The sequence below is a fragment of the Centropristis striata genome, chromosome 12, assembly GCF_030273125.1.
Source record: "Centropristis striata isolate RG_2023a ecotype Rhode Island chromosome 12, C.striata_1.0, whole genome shotgun sequence".
In the NCBI taxonomy this organism is placed as follows: domain Eukaryota; kingdom Metazoa; phylum Chordata; class Actinopteri; order Perciformes; family Serranidae; genus Centropristis; species Centropristis striata.
The window spans coordinates 32657135-32678404 of record NC_081528.1 but is presented as its reverse complement, the minus strand read 5'-3'; the positions used below and the strand labels follow the sequence as shown (position 1 = coordinate 32678404).

The following is a 21270-nucleotide window of genomic DNA, read 5'->3' as shown; positions in this document are numbered from 1 at the left end:
GAGCTGCAGGCCGGAGTCGACACCACCTACACCACCATGTAGCCCTCTTCCTGATATTAAAAAAGTTCAAATTATTAATTGTGGTTGTTATATTATCATCATCAAATGACAAGGCCCTTCCCATGAAAACATCATTGGTAACTTTTTAATGTTAGGTCAGTTTATTAGGAAATTATTAAGATTATGCCCTTGTAAAATAACGTTTTATCTAATTGTATTCCCTAATTGAAGGCATGGATGCAGCCCTCTTTATAGCTGATCAACAGAGAATTAATTGCAACTTTTTTGATAAATGATTCATCAAAGTATTTTTTCCATTCAAAAATAGCAGGAAATGCTCTTTTCAGACAGACGAACATAATTTCAGATTTATCAATAATGAAAACAATAATAGTAATAAAGTATAGTTGAGCAGTTGTTTTTGCCATCTTTCCCTATCTTTCCTAAAAACAGTTAATCAGATTATTTACCAATTTATTTATTTATTAATTCATACATTGACTTTGGTCTTTTTATATCAATAAAACAGGCTTATAGCTCAACTAAAACATCCAAATTTGCAGAAATAATCCTGAGGGCATGACCCAGTGTCCTCAGTGGCAGCTACAGCCCTGTTCCCCACTTGCAAGGGGCCCCTGGAGGCCCCCTGACCCACCACTTTGGGACCAGTAGAGACGCTGCACCTGTATGCAGTGCGCCTGTCCCGTTTGGAAAAAGTTGGCAGCGCAATGGTTACGCAGCGTGCGTCTCAAGGGCAAAGGAAATGAGGAAAACGACCACAGTAACTAATGAAGACTCCTCTCTTCCTCTGTGTCTGCGGACAACCCTGCTGCTCCACCGGCTCTGCTGTAGCTGTGCTGCCATGTCAGTGGAGGATGTTATTCCAGTCATAAGGATAAAAAAAAGATGCGCCTAGAACGTCACATTTTCAGTGGAAGCGACAGTGTGGAGAGGCTGTGATCGAGCCGGGGAGCGGAATATGCGGCACCGTGCAGCTCTGCACGTCGGGCTCACGCGTTGGATCTTTACCGGATAAACGTCCTATGGCTGAAATATGTGTTTTTATTTCAGCCTGGCACAGGATTTTATTATCGCACCACGTTTCAGCAGGAATCTGGATGATCCTCCAGTCACGTCACCCCGGATCCCCACACCAGTTTCATAGGATGAGGACCAATAAACCGACCTAAAATAAATATAGCCACCCGTCAAAGTTTAAAGAAGTCTCATTTTAAAAATCTGCATTTTTAAGGTGATGGTGTCAAGAATAGATGTTAAATCATTACTTGAGAGCAGCAGGTTTGTGGAAGGAGGGTTGTTTTAAACAGCCCGCCCCGGCGTCTTACTAATTACAATAATATAACAAACTATCATTAGAGTTACGGTAGAGAACTGACTCTTGCTGTAGTGTAGACGACCGTGGGTAGCCTAAAATGCAACAAGATGAAGTTATTATTCCAACATTGAGGATGCCACCATGGGTGTCCTTTCAAGGAAGGGAGACTGGAGAATGAAAGGGGACTTGCTGCGTCTTTAATCGGACACAGAGGCGAAAGAAGGAGACGGCCGGACAAGCCATCTTCTCTTTTTGTTTTTTTCTTTTTGGATTGGTCCAAAAATATTTTTGCGTGCCCCTTGGACTCCTGCACAATGGGGATTATGCTTCAAGTTATTCTAGGAATGTTTCAATTCCTGCTGCTCACCAGAATACCGACGTCCCATGCCAAGGTATGTATATATTTGACCCAAAGAGACTGCATGTATGAAGTGGTCAGCCTGCCACCAGTTAGAGCTTGTGCTATATATATATATATATATATATATATATATATATATATATATATATATATATATATATATATAAAGTAAAGATATAAAGTAACAGCCTATTTTGTCTGTTGGAGAACATGTGGGACTTTTAGCTTTGTGGAAATTATCCCCGAGGTCAATGACACCTGTCACTTATAGCCCAGTGACAGGGACATTCACTATAATAACCTATTCATGTAAGGCGTTATGATTATTGACTTTATAGTAGGCCTACACTGTGGTATTTATTGTCTGCTCTCACTATCATAATCCAGTGTCACTTCTAGTGAGGCAATATGAGTTTATATGCTGTAATAAATAATTTACCAGAGTTTTGTCGATCAGTTATAAGCCATTCAAAAGAAAAACTTTTGGGTTGCCAGGTTGGTAAAAATCCGCCTTCAGCGTGACACTTAACTTGTCTTTTTAGCTAGCCTCGCCCGTTGGGAAGGCAGGAGACATAAAAAAAACCCATACAGTTATAAAATGTTGTTAATTAATGGATTAGTTAGTATATTAAAGAAAAAATAATGAAATTATAGGGAATTGTTTTGGTTTTATTTGCATTCTTAGCGGGAGTTTGAGGAGAGGATAACATTCTGGTTAGCTTAGTCAAAGACAACAAATCCGTCTCTGGTTGAATTTAGCAGAAAAACTGGAAACGGGAAAGCTAGTCTGCTCTAACCAAATGTAACAATACCAGTATATTTAAAGGTAGTCAATGAATACATTTAATCTAGTTTAAATCTTTAATATGACAAAAAAATTAGAGAAAAATCGGTAAGGTTAACCTTCTAGTCTTTGGTGGTTGCCTAGCAACTAATAGGCATAAAGTGGTTAACTAATTGTTATTTTACAGCTGTTTTTAGGATATATAATATGTCAATAAGGTATTTTAGAGGTTCTGGTAAACAGTTGGACTGAGCATGGCCACTGTAGTTGTTTCCATTTTTGTCGCTAAACTATGCTAAGCTAGGCTAACTGTCTGCTAGCAAGTTACTAACATTTATCACCAGTCACTATTTAAGGGGTCTGCCTGATCAAATAACAAGTTAATGCTAGCTAAAAAAAGAAAAAGCAAGTTTGAACCAGGTAGCCCAAAATCTGTTCTTATTTATTTAAAGTAAATTTCAATGAGTTATTAAACATTAACAAAGCCATGTTGGTGCTGCAACCAGCCATTCATTCAATTATTAATTATTTGTGGATTATTCTTTCAATGTATAGGGTTAGTTAATAAGTCTTTAAAATGTCTGAAAATAGTGCAAAGACTTCAGATTCCTTGTTATGTCTGACCAACAGCCTTAAACCTGAAGTTATTCAGCTAGCAATAAAACAGAAAGTTGCAAATCCTGAGATATTAGAAGCGGCAACTGGTAAAGGATTGATCATTTTGCTCGATAAATTGCTTGAAGGATTATTCCAAAATCAAAGCTATCTTCAATGAATTATCTGCCAGCTGACTGATAGATTAATCTGTTTCTGCCTTAAAGACATTAATTAACACGCATTAATACTTCAAAGGGATGGCAGTGATTCCAGTTATTCTGATTTGACTTGAATGTTTGCTTTGTGTTATTAAAATAGAGGATTGTTATCATAATTAGTTATCATGTTGATAATGTTCATACTGATATTTCATAACAGCAGGCACACCTAGATGGAGAGAACTGCATGTGCCAGTTCTTTATTTATGTCTGGAGACTGGTATCAGGAACAGACAGTGCCCTGCTGCGTCGTGGGATCCAGCCCTTACTTTGTGATGCTGTATGTTTTAGTGATGCATCATCATAGACGCTACATGACACACAGCAAGCAGCGTGACTCTTCGTCTGCTCATGGCTGCTGTCTCTCACACGAGACTCTGCTTTCATGCTGTCTCCTTTCCTTACAGATTGATTGAGGTTGTCTTTTTCCTCCTGTAGTGATTAAGCTTAGTGTGGGTGGATGCTGTATAGCTGTAAGACACACACACTTGGCCCATCTGTACAGTGTGCTCTGGGAGTGGCTGGGAGTTAGATGTGTTAGACAAAAGACAGACCAGTGCAGATGGCACTGGGCTGGCACTCAGGAGTGAGTGTGTGTGTGGCTGCCAAAAGGAGGTAATTTTAACTCCATCTCAAAGGCCGATACAGAAAAGACACACTTACTTAAGCTCACATCCTCCCAGTCACAAAATGGCCTCAGTCCCAGCTTAACTCAGAATCAATGTAGGCCATACCAGTGTGTGTGTGTGTGTGTGTGTGTGTGTGTGTGTGTGTGTGTGTGTGTTTTGTGTGTGTGTGTGTGTGTGTGTGTGTGTGTGTGTGTGTGTGTGTGTGTGTGTGTGTGTGTGTGTGTGTGTGTGTGTGTTAGAAGGGGGTGGAGCAGTTTAAGGGGGGCAACTGGACAAAGTCTACATTCCCTTACAAGTGGCCTTGGTCTTCACACACACACACACACACACACACACACACACACACACAGGTCCAATAATGGCTGTGTGTGTGTTTTCTTTTTGTGTTTTTAGTATAAAAAGTATTGAGCTATGCTTTACTTTGGTAAAATTACCAATTCAACAATGTAGCAATGCATTACAAGTCCTGAATTCAAAATCCTACTGAAGAATCATCAGTAAATTGTACCTAAAGTTTCAAAAGTAAAAGTACTTGATCTGAAGTAAAACTTCCCCACCTGTCTGATATATCAGTTGATTAATACTGATCAGTTATACAAAGCTGTGTAGTTTAGTTTGGTGGTTTTCAACCTGTGGGTCGGGCCTCTCCAAAGGGTCACAAGATAAATCTGAAGGGTCATAATATAACTAGTCTGACACACCAGATATAGATTCTTAACAACGCATTAACATCTGAATGATGACAAGATGCTCTAACTTTACGCTGTTATTGTTTCTGAAAGCCAAACGTATTTGGAACCACTGGTTTATTACTAAATCATACTAATTTTTGAATGTTTAATCTGCAAAGTAAGTAGCATAAGCTTAATGAAGTGGAGCAGACAGTTGCAGAAAATTAAATTGCTGAAGTGAGTCCCTTCAGCTCATTTTATAATAAATAAAAAAAGTACTAGGAGTCTTGTTTGTCAACTTCCAGCTCCATGATGACTGTAACAGTTCATTGTTGAGATATCCAGTGGCAGATACTCTCACTATCTATGACTGCGGGGCTACTGAAAGTGTTTCAAACACCATTATCAGGTGATAGACTTGAGGGCAAAGGTAGCAGGTACAGCTTGTTCAAAAATCAAGGAGCTCCCTCCCACAGACAGCCAGGTTGTTGAAAATGTGTTTGGATTTTGGTCTTGAACATGGACATTTTCAGTTACGTCCTCAAATGGACCAATGGACTCTACCCTTGCAGGAAATAGAGCCCAAAGTGAAGCATGTTTTATTTAGTTGTACTACTGTTGGTTGGCTCTCACCCTCCTACATTTGTATCTGTGTATCAAAGTTCAGAGTTTTCACTTTCCTACTGTCATTTACCACCATGCATCACTGAGCCTGTCAGATGTCAGGTGTGAAACATTCTGCTGTTCATTTACAGGAAATACTTTGATCTGTTGATATGCACCACCGGCAATTTTACAACATTGTAAAACAGGATATTGCAGGCAAGAGCTCAGACATTAAATCACTGTTTTGTAATGGTTAGTTTAGGAAAAAACTTCATTATTGATCAGTAAATATATTATATTATATGTATTTTAAGGATATAAATTATTGTTTTTCTGTGACCTACCAAAGTACTAAGTTCACCCCCTTTGCCTGGTTAAATCTTTTTTGGTGGACATAAATTAAACCGCTTGTCATGACTCCAAAGTGCAATACTGAATGCTATCTACCAGGTCAACCTGACATGTAAACACTAACCTTATTGAAACGTGCTTTTTTACAAGTTCATTACTTCTGTTTTCTCCCTTCAGCTCGCTCATTGGCGGCCGGCGGATTCATCAAAATCCAGGGAGGGGCGAGAAGGTATGCTCCCTGTTTTTACAAAAAAAAAAAACCTGCACCACTTATTGGAGCTGATAGAGAAAAATGAAATCATGACTTGAATTGATTTATTTCCACCAGTGCGGCGGTGGTTGGAGGTTTACTCGCGGAGTGGCTGTGAGCCTCGGGACACTCTAGTGGAAGTTTGGCGGGAGTTGCCAGGGGAGACCCACCATCTCTTTGTGCCATCCTGCGTGTCGGTGAGGCGATGTGGTGGCTGCTGTGCTGACGAGGCTTTGGAGTGTGTTCCCTCACTCACACACACACTCACCATGGAGGTATAAACATAGACACACACTTAAAAATCCCTATCTGCTTAAGTGTCGATGATTCATGTTGGAAACAGTGAGATGATGTTTGAATATTTTCTGTTCTGTGTGCAGCTGATGAGAACCTCCTTCATGAAACATGAGCTCATTGAGCTACCGTTCGTTGAGCACAGCCAGTGTGAGTGCAGGTAATGAAACACACAGTCTGAGCACAGAGATACATGTTGATGGACCTCACTGCACCTTTATACTGACCCCGTCTGTTTTATATGTGTGCAGATTAAAAGAACAACTCCAGCCAACACCTACATCAAGGTAACACATACTGTTTTCTTTCCCCTTCCTCTTCCCTTCTTACCATTTTAATATCCCCTTGTTTTTTTCATGTTTAATTGTGTATGAGTGAGCTGTTGTTGTGAAATGTCATGTTCCAGCATCTCTAATGACTTTATGAAACACTGTCTGTGGAGCCATGTCCACTAATGACGCTCTTATAATTCTGCTGATTATGTTGTTGGTGAGGAGGTAGAGTAAGGTTTTTTTTTTAAAAACTGTTCTGATGAAACCGAAGTAGCCATAAATGGCTTAATAGTCTGTAAAAGAAGTTACTTGTTCTTATATTCATCATCTGGGGACAGAAAACTTGAAATCGATTTCAAACAGTTACTCAATCCTTGCTGCAAAAGTCTTATATCTCAGGCCAATATCTCTCCTCTTAAATGCAACAAATAACTTTCACATCATCAATGTCATGTCAATAAAATGAGCCTAGCAATATTTTCTTTCCAGGTTTAACTATGATTTAACATGGTTAAGAATCAACCAGTTAGCCAGGAAAGCAGATGATGAATTATTTGTTCTGGCAGAAGCATTTGTACCCTCTCCCATTCAGACAGATTTCCAGACAGCCAGGCACCGAACATGCCAATCACAACCTTTTATCCAATAACAGGCAGGTTTGATAGGATGACTGGTATCCAGGTCAACTAAGGAAACTCAGATCAAACAGTGAAAGAAGGCAGCGCAGATCAAATATTAATCAAGATTCTGATACTGCATTTTACTATTTCTCCTTAAATCCTTTCAGAAACACATTTTACTGTACTGTTTAGCCTTAGTTTGGAGGAAATACCACCCTAACCCACACTCTGCTCCTCCCAAAGTGGGGAGTCATTCTTCTGGCTCCAAGTTGTAATGTGGAAACAATATCTTGGCTACAAAGATGTTTTGTATTTTATTGCTCAGCTCAAACATTGAGTGTTTCTTCAACGATTCAAGGAACTTAATAGGCATTAAGCCATGTACTCTCTGGTCTAAGTGATCATGATTTATCATTGTAAAATCAAACTAAAGTGCGTCATCAAAAATAATCATTATAACAAGTAAGAAGGAGGGATTGTCACCTGATAGGAGACACACACACATATTTTGGGACTGTCCAAAGTAAAAAAAAAATGATTTCGGGATTCAGAAATAATTATTATTTTTATTAAACATTGATTTACCTGTGACCCCACAATTTTATATTACTTAGCACTCCGTAAGGGGAGTTGGGGAAAAAAGGAAGCTGTATCTATTACATGTCCTGTTATTAATAGCTAGGAAGATGATAACTGTATTGTGGGTAAAACCACTCCCTCCTACTATACCCCAGTGGCAGGAGAGAGTGAAAAAGGTATATGTAATGGAGAAGATAACGGCTCACCTTTATCTTAGGATGGACATTTTCACAACAAGATGGGGTCCTGTAAGCAAATACTTAAATCTACCAATGTGAAACATTGTCAAACTATGCTACCTCAGAACTGTCCGAGTGTATTTGTGATTTAGAAGAATGTCAGAAACAGACCAGTGAGCCTAAATTGTTTGCCAAACTGTTATTTGTTTGACTGTTCAGGCTATACATTTCATGAATAACTTATGACTAGTTGTTTATTTGTATGTATGTAACAGAAAGAAAAATCTGATGTCAACTAAAAGATGTGTAAATACATATGAACCCCAATAAATTATTGGTTAAAAAAAAAAAGTAAGAAAAACAAACAATAAATAAGCAGTTTAAATAGTAAGATAAGATACAAGATAAAGTGAGCTGTGTGCAATCTCGTAGTTTCTAGTATTTGCGTGAGAACGAGGCGCAAAGGAAACATCTTGCAATGTTAACAAAAGTAAAAAATCATTTGTATATGCGCCCTGTTATTCGGATCTGCTCCATTATTAAATGGGTTCTTCCTTGGCCGAGGCGACACAGTTTTTCCATAATCCTGCAGAGGGACAGACAAACAAACTGAGCCGAAAACATAACCTTGTCCATGGAGGTAGTGATGTGGTACAGGTGGCATCAGTCCAGGCACACTGTGGTCATATGGTATGGATCCTGGATAACTCACCATAATGCAACTTTGTCAGATTTCTGATGTTTTCTATCATGTAGAAAACATCCACCAACAACAAATCTATAGCTTTGAAATCAACCTGCAGAAACTGACTTTAAGTCAACACGTGCTTTAAGTAAAGAAAGCTTCCTGTTCAGGTGGTAGTCACCATAATGCTAAGGTTTGATTGAGGTTCGTGCTGGACTGACAGCTGTACACTGTGAGATGAACATTTCTGTTGCATCCCTGATGTTTGTTTGTGTTCCTCATACTGGCAGGTCCAACCACACAATCATATGATTGCATCTTTAATGTTTATGTCCTCCTACTTCCTGTTAGGATGTGGACATAAATAAAGAATTCCAATGTATGTGTGTGTATACAATACATTTACCCTGTTCAGGTTTCATGTGTGTATGTGATTGTGTGCTGAATCACTGCATGTATGTGTGCATGTGTACATTATTTATATATTAGTAAAAAAAATTTGGAGAAAGTTTTCACGTGTGTGTGTGTGCAAGAGAATATTTGTTTTTGTGTGTGCGCCCCTCAGTGAGTTAGCATCTGTGTGACTCTCTCCCAGCGTCCCCTGAGACTGCCCGCATCCTGTTGTCACCATAGAGATGATTTTATCTCCCCTGCCATGTGCTCTCTCACAGACTGACGGAGCAGAGTCACGCATCCGTGAGAGTAAATTAAAGCTCCAATGACAGTAACAGCAGCACACTCAGTTAATATTGTCAGAGCTGAGCTGGTAAAGACTATCTGGCCCCAATAATTACATAAAGGTTAATATAGTTTACAGCAGATGGGATTAAAAAGACAGGGAAGATAAACTAGAAAAGCCAAAAGCTGTGAGCAGATGCACTTTGTTGTGGAGGGCACCAGCATGCATTAAAGTAAAACAGATTGTGCTCAATAAAGGCTGGGCCCTCAAAGTGATAAGGAGGACAGGGACATGGACAGAGCCTGGTAAACTGTGGACATGGCCAACAAATGCTGTTTCCAGAACATTTTCTCTATGTTTTTCAAAAGTGTCTCTCTTCTCTCCTGATAGCCCACACTGACGTCACTGTTCCTTCTTACTGATTTTTGTTAATGTCAATTAATCTAATGAGGCAGTAATAATTGTAGCCTCCTGGTCAGCGATCTGTATTCAGTATTCAGATATTTTACTTGAGTTAAAGTAGCAATGCCAGTTTGTGAAAACAAATTCATTGAAAGTAAATAGTCCCTTAGACTGCAGGTATAACATTTAATGTCATTATGCAGCAGAACAGCTCCAGTCAGACTTGTATATATTATATATTTTACCACTGGATTGGGGACTTGGGTCGAGTCATCTGTACCCTTTGACCTCTGCTGACTGCAGGCTGCTTACTACAGATAAAATATCTAACTTTTTGCACCAAAATAATACCATCTTTTGAAACCTTCCTTTGAGAAACATGACCCTGTTTTTCAACAAAACTCAGATAAATAATCTAAACTTCTCAACTGTTAATTAAGCCAACCTTTTCCTGAATAGAAAACAGATTCAAATTGGTAAAGAAGTACAAACACAGCAAACATTAAATGAGGTATAGGGAGGCAGATTACAGTTTGGTGTATGTTGTTTCATGCGAATACCATTTTACTCCTGACTATTTAATGTGTTTAACATTTTGTTTTTCTGATATTCCCAGGCCCAATCTGAAGCTAACAAGAACAGACAAGAAAAAAGAGAAAGGAAAGTCCAGACAAAAGACTATTGGAGCCTTCAGAGCTGCGTATGTTAAATATTCAATACACATTGATGTTTTTTATCTTAGTTATGAGCTTTAAACTGATGTTTTTACTTCTGTTAGTCAGTAATTTCAAGATACCATCAGCCTCAGTGAATGTTTGGATTAGAACAAAAACTAGGTTATCTGGTCTACATTATTCCTGAAGGACAATTTGTTTTACAGCCACAGCCGTCAAGGTCTCACACACACACACACACACACACACACACACACACACACACACACACACACACATTCAGCTAAGGGATCCATGTCTGTGTAATATTAAAACCAAAAGACTAATAAACTTTCTAATAACAACAACACAGTATATAGCAGCTATTAATTCATGTGTAATATATACTGTGATCAGTAATATTACATATTATATACATTATATTATATAATCTACAACTCTGGCCATCGAGAATGTGAGTCAGAAACATTCAAGGGCAATAAAACCATTTTGAAATGATTAACCTGTTACACTGTAGCAGGTGTGTGTGTTCTGCCACATGTACCATGATTCCCATGATTCAGCCCTGAGGAGTGAAGGAGAAAAGCGTCACTTTCTTTTTTCCTCTGCTTCCCCTTCACTTTGCTGTCAGTCATTTCTGTCCTCCGGAGGGGCCAGAGGTGAGTCGGTTTGGGTGTGATGTCCCTCAGCACCCATCCATCACTCAGAACAGGCTTTATTCAGATTCTGGCAGGGGTGAAATCTGTGTAATTTGCTCCCAAATGCCACCTCCTCTGTCCATGCCAGCGGCAGGCGTGGTCATCGAGGTCTGAACAAAGATGGCCCCTCTCTGCCTCATTAAGTAACTTCATCAAAGCCGCCAGCCTCCCGGGAAGACTGAGGCAGAACCAGCTCCAGTTAATGGACCAACTGACGCAGGCAACTTTCTCAGACTCAGAGAAAGTACAGAGCGTTTAGAGGAGAAACTGAAAGCCTTGGAGGCAGCTAAGTGACGATAGCCATGGTAACGGACAGAAAAACAGACCGACAGAAAGAGCAGAAAGTTTGTTAGCAGCGCAGGAGACAGTATCCCACATTAGTCACACATCTCCCACACAAACCTCATTGTGTGGGTTTCTTTCTGTCTGGCACACCATTTTCAAACAAGCAGATCAATATTTTATAGCTAAATCTGATGGGAGGTCTATTGTAGATGAAGAGACTAGCGGTAGACATATCTGCCACTCCTTATCTCTTCAATATATATTGTAGCTGTCAGTCTTTTGGCATGTTGGTTCACCACTTTGGTCCAAACTGAAACACCTTGAAAACAACTATTGGATGGATTGGACAGGAAGTGTTATACTGACATTCATGGTCCCCTCAGGATGAATACTAAATAATCCCCTTGGCTTTCTTGTAGCTTCACCATGAGGAGGACATTTGTGGTTTTCATCATTTTTTATCCAGCTCCACCATGAGGCAAACTAATTAGATTGTTCCTGATCAACAGTTAACATGTTTAACTGACCTATTGAACATGTTTAAAGATCCCCCTCACCAAAAAAATTTTTTTATGTCCCGATATATGTATGACCTAGACTATACTGACGTGTATCTGTGCAAGTCAGTAAAGTAAGTTGAATTATGGCAACTTTTTTTAAGTGCAGTGGTCAATTACATTTAACAGTGTAACCCTGGAAAGCTCAATTTGTTCACAACTTTGAAAGCCAATCAACAGTCAGAAACTTTTCAGTGCAGAGAGTAAAAATCATCTTAGCACAAAAACATCCTAGCACATTACTGTACATTACACAACCTCAAACACTGTAAGCCATGACCATGACATACTGTTTTTACACCCCTCTTCCCTTCATCCAGGACCCATGCTCCCCCATCTCTTCCTCCCCCATCCACTCCTCCTCCTCCATCACCGCCTCCTCCTTCACCTCCCCCTACCAGCCTCTCTCCTTCTCCGTCGCCATCTCTAAGGCCTCGTTGCCGCCCCTGCAGAGGGAGGAAGTGGGCACTGGATGCGACGTCTTGTCAGTGCCGTTGTACTATCACAGCTGAGAGCTGCAGCCGAAAAGACCGGAGGCTCAACCCTCACCGCTGCAGGTCGGTCCACGCCAAGCAGCAAACTGCATCTTTCTAGTAGCCAGCAGGGAGTGACTCCACTGGCTGCAAAAACAAGTCACATTTTATAGAAAATGACCCTACTTCTCACGATTTATTTCCTCATTAAACATTTTCCTAACGAGTTTATGGTTTCAATCACAAGTTTCAAGTTTTCTTTTATACAGAATGATGTTTTTGTTTTTTAAAAATTTGGTCACATTTTAAGTGAAATAAACAATAAAACTGTGTATGCTTTCAGACGTGGCTAGCTTGTCTGTACAGATGTAATCAGAGTAATCATATAATCAGTGAGAGTGAGAGTGGCTGTCTAACTCAAGTGGTAGAGAGAATTTACTGTCGGGTTGGCACTTTGATTCCACATGTTGAAGTGTCCTTGAACAAAACACTGAACCCCAAATTGTTCCCAAAGTGGAAGTAATGTTGGACAAGAGTTAGTGTCGACTCATTGTGCACAACTGTAATATACATCATAAATGTGACAATCAGCCTTGTGTCTGTCAAAAATGGTTTGATGCTAAAACCTTTCTCACTTTATGTTTATTGTTCCAGGTGTGAGGCCATGAGGACTTGATGTGTCTACTCACTTTGTTTTCACCTCCTTCTTACCACCAACCCCTGTTGATTCATCGCTCACTCTCAGCATCCGTGCCATGGAGCATAAAGACGTTTGGACATGATGTACCCTCAGACCACCGAAGGAAATACTAGCACACATGAGAACCTGTAGCAGCAATACAGCCTGAATATCTGTCTACGTGTGTGTGTGTGTGTGTGTGTGTGTGTGTGCGTGCAGCCAAACATCTTTTCACCTCCATATGTGCATGCATGCTCAGACATGTCGAGTCACAAAATATGTCCCTTGAGCGCAGGGGTGAAGTGGCAGCTTAATGGTGACTCTGAGAGACAAATTCTATCTTGGTGGATGCAAACACACAAGATCCTTTTCTGCTGTGGTTCGGAGGTCTTCTAGATCTGCAGTTGAACTTATAAATACAAGAGAGCAGTGGGAACTAACAAGAACAATGGATGTGAAGTGGATCGGTCTTTTGCAGGTGTCCTACTCATTGACTGAAGTTGTGATTTGTTGTTCGCAGGCAAGCTGCACATGGAGATGGATTTCACTGCAAAGTCATGGCCAATTTTTATGCAAAGGATTTGAACAAACAAAGGGATCAGATTATAGATAGACACATCCACACTCAGACATACCAGAAGGACATAGGACATGCCCATGAACTGGCACCCCAGTGTGCGTGGACCTATAGTTGAGCTGAATGCTGGGATGGAGAATATCTGTGTGGTCTCCTCAATGAAAGACCCAGATGGGATATCCCTGCAGCCGTTCCCTCTCATTCAAAGCGTATGACCACGGGCTGGCTCTCCAAGCCGCTTTCCGGCATTTGTTTAATTTGAGTCTTTTGTCTCCATCTTCCCTTGGCTCCCCGATTGAAAGCAGCCGCTTTGCCTCTCTTTGCCTCTCTTTGCCTCTCTTTTAGGCAGTGAGGAGAATGACAATAATGAGGCCTGGCGGCTGTCCACTGCTTCACACATAAACATTCACACTTATAATTCCAGGAACACAGACGACATTGCACATGCAGACACACACAATCGCACTCACTCTGTGCTATAGCAGGCACAAACACATTCATATTTACACACACACACATGCAATGTGAAATGAATGCAGGTAGCCCAAAGCATTTGTTTGTATATGTCAGTTGTTTATATTTGCAATTTACTGCAAAGTCTTGGTTTAATATTGTATTATATGCCTCTGTTTTATATTTTATTATAATTCTGTCAAGCTGATTGAAAAGATATTCTATATTGCAGAATGTGCGTCTTTGTTTTGTTTGTTCATCTTTAATCCGTCTGCATAAAGAGTCACGCTGGGTGGCCAGCTACGCATACACTCTGCATCTAAACCGATACCCAAATGTATTGAATTTAAAGAGTCACGGCTCACATGGGCCACAAATGGGAGACTATATACATTATAATGTGTAATTCAAACAATCAGGAGGGCAGTGTTGTCCGCAGCACACAGAAACAAAGCAAATAGCCATTCCCAGTGCAGAGAAAAACATGGCTGTTTTTGTTGCATGTCAGAGCCGGGATTGAAAGAGTATTATTCATGTGGAGCATAACTTGTTTATATTCTACCCGAATCTCACGGTTTAACTCCATGTTAGTTCATGACTGCCTGGCCGCTGAGTGGGAACTGGGATTTGAACTGTGACTGTTTCAGAAAAGGACGAGGTCTTGAGCAGCTTGTCAGTCAGCGTGACGGACTAAAGCCAGAGCTCAGAGGGCCCATAATGGCGGGTCATGGAGTTTAAACCTATTTCTGAAACTCTTTGTCCTGTGCTAAATTTTACTGAGAACATTTTGCAGTGACGTCTAATCTTTGTGACAAACAGTAGCTCTGAGACTCCATAATTCATGTCCGTACTCTTCCCTCAGTTTTTAAATGATCCAGCGATTGAAAGGGTCCAGAGTCTGAATTATTTGTGTTTCAGCTTTGAGCTAAAGAACTTTGTTTCTGTGGCCGGTGTGATAAGCTCTGTATTTATACTGTCCTGAGATGAGATTATTTTTTTCCATGCTCGAGTCCATTGTTCAGTGTTTGTTATTACTGTCAATCAATGCTTCAATCACTACCTCTATATCAGAACATGTTAATGACCAAGTATTAGAGCGTTAATGTTACTTTTTCTGTGTTATTTCAGACCTCTTTTGAGATAATAATGTTTGTATTTACATTTAGCAATAAGGATAGTCTCCAGTGTAGAGATGTGGAGCTGCAGCAGATCTGTAGTGATTACCACTGGTTTAGAGGAAACCTATAGGAGTTATCTGTGTGCGTCTTCATAATCTGAAGGGAAGCATTTTGTCAAATGAGGAGAGCTGAACTGGTCCTCTGACTACAGACCCGACACTGTGTGATGATGTGGAACAGGACGTGGTTTCCCAAAACATTTGTAGCCTCAAACTACTGGTGATCTTAAAGTTTTGGCTTTAAAGAAATTGTTTGACATTTTGGAAAATGTCAAACTATTTTACTTGAAAAGAATGATACCAGCAATCAGAAGACTAGAAACAGAGAGAAACAGCTAGCCTGGCTTTGTCTGGGAAAAGAAATCCATGTAGGCGCAGCTCTAAAAGCTTGAATACATCAAAGAACTAGCAGCGATGAAGGAAGACTGTTGGGTCACTTAAACACATCCAGAGAAGACAGCCAAGTGCCAACTAGCATGTGTGTTCTGCACCTGTGTGAGGATATAACTCTCCAAACCAGCAGGTGATAGTAGTCCATGGATGTACAACCCTGATTCCAAAGGAGTTAATAGTTAATAGGAGTAAAAAGAAACAGAATACAGTGTATAAGTACAAAAAACAAAAGTTTTCACTCAGCTCATAGACTTTACATCCTTATGACGTCAGGTTTTTAAGTGGCTTTCTTAGCTCAAGGCAAGTTTTACGGATATAAAACACGGATCAAAACTTTAATGGAAAGAGCAAGAATTGAGTTTCTGAGAATTTCTTTCACTAATGCGGTCTATGAGGCCAGTAGTTTTCTTTTCAGATTGATTTCCCTCACCATTGAGCCGCGCTGCAGATTAAACAGCCAAAAAGCTGCCAACAAGGGTCAGACTAATACCAACAGTGCAGGACACACCGCAAAAAATAGGGCGACAGACAATGGCCGACAACCGACCATCAGCCTGGTGTGCCACGACCTTTAACCTCACTAGTTAACATGTAAATCTCTTTTCTTTAATCTGCACAACAGCCAGTGAGAAAACAACAGGTTGTGGTTTTAATGAGCAAATTAATCAAGACTGAGCTGTTTCCCTTTGTTTACAGTCTTTTTGTTAACTGACCTAAGTGACTGCTGGTCTTGTTATGTGATTTATTAAACAGAGAGTCGAATCAACCTTCAGCAGTGAATTAGCGCATATATATATATATATATATATATATATATATATATATATATATATATATATATATACTTTTTTTTTTTCAATTTTCCGGCCTTTTCTTTGATAATGTTGCATTTTGTGAACAAATGTTTTGGGAAACCTCAGAGTCCCTGAACCTCAGTACAGATTGCACTTGTGTTTGAGATTGCAAAGCACATACTGTACATTAGTCCACTGGAGAAAAAAAAACGGATGGACTCATATTGAAAAAGCTCCACTCATGTAGACATGTACGACATATCTAAGACATTCCACCTTAAAGAGTTGTGGCGTTGAGATCCGGTTGTTACTTCTCGTGACCAAATTCTTTCTTATTTTAAAGTACAAATCCTGAACAATAAAATCAACGAACCAAATCAGAAAACACCAGTATCTGCTGTTGCACCCACCCTTTCAGCATCACAGCTCTTTAAGATAAACAACTTGGACATATTAATATCCCACTGAAATGTCCTGATCCTGTCTTAGTCTAACATCAGTGTGCTTTGTATCTGCACAGTCTACATCATACTGTAAGGTAGCCCTGTTCTAGCCTCCAGTGTCTTAGCCTATAGAGACCCCTAACTAAACTATATAACATTTTATAATATACCTTGTGTATGACGTACTTTAGAGATGTATTTGTAACTTAATTTTAGCTGTACTTTGCAATGAATCTCTCCTCTGCGAATATATATTGTACTACTGTAGCCTATGTATAAAGAAAACACTCTTTTTTTGCTGCTACACCATTTGTGCCCTACTATGATGTCTTTGTAGAAAACAATGCAGTTCTATGTTGTATTAGTATATAAATGCCAATTAATCAATTCAATGTCCACATAAAAGTGTACCGTCAAATATATTGAAAATGATACCAGGATACAGCCGTGATGTTACAGATGTTATTAAAGGAAATGTCTTATTTTTCGTATAAACCTTTCGTTTTCTTCCTGTTTATCCATGCTCTACTCTGACCTCATCTCTCCCCATCTCTTTTTTTTTTATCTCTCATTTGGTGGTAATGAAAGGTAAACAGACACTTTTGATTACAGTGGGAGTTGGGTACAGACCGTGTGTGTGTGTGTGTGTGTGTGTGTGTGTGTGCGTGTGTGTGCGTGTGTAGTGACGTGGTGTTATGAGACATAATATTGTTCCCTCTCCTCCTCTCGTTTGATCTGCTGAGTCAGAAGCTGGTTGAGTACAAAGGTGTGCAGCCCCACACATGTGACGAGGAAAATTACTGAGTTCATTTACTCCAGTACAGCCAAGAGGCACATAGGCAAATACTGTACTTATTATTGATCTGAGAGCTAGAATTACTTTTCAAATTAAGATTTTACAAAAACCAAAAGCAGATGTCCTGTTCAACTTAATTTTACTTAATTTGTCTTGCAGCCAGGTAAAACAAAGGCACACACAGGCTCACACATACGCTACATAAAACATTACAAAATACATAAAACATATAGTTAAACTATGTGGAAAAACAATAAAACCCAAGTCACACAAAATAATGTACATCTCGAATGCACGCAGTCATTATTACTAAAAATTAAATATACAGTGTTTCTAGAGATTAAACTACACAACATGTAAAATATCCACCTTGACCAGCTAAAAGATTAACACCTTAAGGATCCGATTGCGTGCTGGTGGACTAGAGACTGAGGGCTTTCCTAGTTATCTTGACAATAAGGGGTTTTTTTTCAACAATTTCTGGGTAGTCTGAGTAGCTAATGTTATCAACCAAAACATTGCTGCAACAATTTATGCAAATGTGTAAATGTGTGAATATCTGCAGGGTTTTTTTTAAGTTAAACTTCCTCATACAGGCTGCAGTGTTCACATGAAATTCTCAGCCAGTTGACTTTAGAGATAGTTTCCCATGTAGTAACAAGAACCGTAAATCTTTTATCAAGGCTGATGTCCTTCAGACGAGGCCTGTGGATCCATGTTTCTGTTGCAGATAACGCTGTTTGTTTGTTTTGTAAAAAATAAAATAAAAAGTTCTTTGTATTCACAAGAGATGTTAAAAAACACTCACTTTCCTGTGAGTTTAACAGAAACCAGCAAATACACGATTCTTCTTTACACAGCACATATTAACCTCTGCCTTTTATCTCTCTCTGTCTCTCACACACACATACACACACAGAAACACACACACACACACACACACGCACATACAGGGGTGCTGATACCATCTAACAAAACACACTTGCAGGCCAGATAGCGTCCAGTACCTGCTTCAACACAGCTGCTGCTACAAAAGCAGGGAGGACACTGTGGCTGAAGTTATTAGAAAAACATGACTCTGAACACAGAGAAAGCAAGGTGGAAAAATACAGGAAGTCCTGATACAAGTGCAGCGAGGAAGATGGATGATGTGCAGAGGGATGGAGGGATGGAGGGAGGCAGACGTGTGGTTTGAAATACACATAGGAAGTCCAATTAATGTGTGAAATGTGTTAGACCATGCAGAGAAACAGGCAAAGGGGCACATGAAAGTCTGAGCAGCACCTCTTTGTTGTTATTCACCAGCATGATGACATATTCTTGGGGTTTTCTGACAAGCGCAGAGCTTTTAAAAGCACATTTTGGAGTAGAGGCATCTTTTCTGTAACGTGATGGATGACTCACCGTGTCCTTTTCTCTTTCTCTCTTTCTCTGTCTCCCTAATCTTGTAGCTATATTTAGTACTGGCATGATGCCCTTCCAGACAGATAGGTTGGCAGCAGCATTTAGCTCCTCTTCTCTCTCCTCTCTCTTCCATCCTCTCCTCTCTTCTTCACATTAAAGATGGATCAAATTAAACCGTTGCCATCAATCATTATAATGCGATAATACTGCCACGCAAGCTTATCAATTTACAGCCTGTAACTGGGATACAATTGGGCACAGTCATTAACTTATCACCCTTCATTTGGTCTAAAGTCTGCTCTGTAATGTGAGGTGCTTATTTGGGAACAAATTAGGGCTGAGCGTCATGTGGCCAGCAACTTTCATCATCATCAGCGTCATATTCATCATCTTCCACACCAGGGGCATAAAAAGGTGGCACGGTACTCAGCATACCAGCGCACAGAATACACAGACTATCTATCTCGAAAAACTATAAACTACACTGTAACTTCTGTTGAGCAGCAGCCACTGAGGCCACAATTTGCAGATTGGGATAAGTGCTGAATGAAAGTGAAAAAAATAAAATTACACAGCAATAATTATCAAAGGTTTGCTCACATGGGCTGCCATTGACGCCATAAGTGGGTTTATCCCAATGAGACTGTCCCTGTGTGCAGCATGACAGGCAGCATTACACAGAAACAGTCAGTCTTCTTGCTGATGGTTTTATGGTTTATATAGGTCATATTGAGGCATTAATCTTAAATTTGAGACTGTTTCATAACCAGTTTTAAAAAACTCATTCAAGATGCTTTAACTACTGAATGCAATGAGGAGAAGAAAGGAGATTAAATCAAAAAGAAAAGGTAGATTTTGGAGGAGAAACTTTTTTTCTGATGTTCAGAGGTGGAATGTAACTTGTACATGTATTCAAATACTTAAGTACAAGTTTGAGGTACATATTTCCATTTTACTTTATACTTCTACTCCACTACATTTTAGATGCAGAAATTGTACTTTTACTCCATCAATGATAATGATCCAATAATATATTTGGAATGTATATATAAATCTGAATGCATCCATTCTGCATAACAAGTACTTTTACTTTTGATACTTCAAGTACATTTTGATGCTGATACTTTTGTACTTTTACTTAAATAAGTTTTGAATGCAGGACTTTTACTTGTAGTTGTGTAATTTCACAGTGTGGTACGAGTACTTTTACTTAAGTAAGGGATCTGAATACTTTTTCCTCCACTGCTGATGTTCAGCAAAGCATCCAGTAATGTGTGAAAGCATAAAGGGGAGTGTTTCAGAGGAAGAGATAAGTTTGGAGGATTATAGCGAGGTATAAAAGGTGAAGGGGAGCGTAGATTAAGGGTGGTGCAGGAGCAGTGAAGGGTGGAAGGCTTTTTGTGGTTGAGGGTCTGAAGCTGGTAAAGAGGCGAGGGCATAGTTGTGGTCTGGGCGTGCTCGATCCTGTCAGGAGGAGGATGCGGGTACCAGTAGGAGTTAGAGGGGATCAGAGAGCCTGCTGGATGTTATCTCTTTGTCCGCACCATATCTGCAGGTCGACTCACCTGAGGCAGCAGCCAATCACGCCTCTGTCTGTCTGTCTGCTCACTCCCACTCAAAAGTTCACATACATCCGCATAACATTGAAGCTTGTAGCTGGCATCAGTCTGACATGACCATCTGAGCTTTTTGTTCCTATTATGAATCTATAAGTGCACTTTTATGTTAATAATTTAAGTTTAATAGCATACTAATATAGCACACATACTATAGTCTACTATTAAAACATATTGCTGTTCATTGATCTTCTTTCTTTTGTGCTTCTGATGTTTGTGCCACCATTACTACAGTATATGTGTACTCAAAAAATACTGCTTGCTGCTACTTACTTCAATAAAAATACCAAAATATCAGAATTAAAATATACTTAAAGTACCAAAAGCAAAAGTACTAATAATGCAGAATGGAACGTAGTTTGTATATTAATAGAATATGGATGCACTTATGTATTCATCACTTCAATGTTACAGCTGGCAAGGGGTAGAGCAAATTTGAATTATCTTATATACTGCTGACCTTAACCTATAATAATATTTCATAATAAATTCACAAGTTGATTTATATTTTGTATTAATAATAAAATAAGAACTGAACACAGTTACCAGATAAAAGCCGTTTTTAAATGAATGAATCAACAGCTGTTGATGAACATTTGTAAATAAAGTCCACAATAAAAAAAGTTAAAGAAAAAAATAGGAAAAGAAATAAATATCTTATCAAAACAAACCAACACCAGTTCAGCTTATATTTCCTGACTTCTATCCTTTTCTGCTGCTGAATAATACCAATTAAAA

At 39.4% G+C, this 21270-nt stretch overlaps 1 protein-coding gene across 1 annotated transcript; it reads left to right on the top strand.

Moving 5' to 3' along the window:
- Positions 1-543: 543 nt before the first annotated feature.
- Positions 544-16316, top strand: vegfba (vascular endothelial growth factor Ba). The gene is made up of 8 exons (XM_059346141.1): positions 544-1728; positions 5731-5782; positions 5882-6078; positions 6184-6257; positions 6349-6384; positions 10130-10213; positions 12048-12284; positions 12855-16316. The coding sequence occupies exons 1-8, from the start codon at positions 1651-1653 to the stop codon at positions 12874-12876; spliced, it is 780 nt and encodes a 259-aa protein (XP_059202124.1). The 5' UTR covers positions 544-1650; the 3' UTR covers positions 12877-16316.
- Positions 16317-21270: the final 4954 nt, after the last annotated feature.

Coding starts and splice junctions, on each gene's coding strand:
- vegfba (XM_059346141.1), top strand. CDS start 1,651: ATGGGGATTATGCTTCAAGTTATTCTAGGAATGTTTCAATTCCTGCTG. Junction 5,783..5,881: donor ATCCAGGGAGGGGCGAGAAG/GTATGCTCCCTG, acceptor TATTTCCACCAG/TGCGGCGGTGGTTGGAGGTT. Junction 6,079..6,183: donor CACACACACTCACCATGGAG/GTATAAACATAG, acceptor TTCTGTGTGCAG/CTGATGAGAACCTCCTTCAT.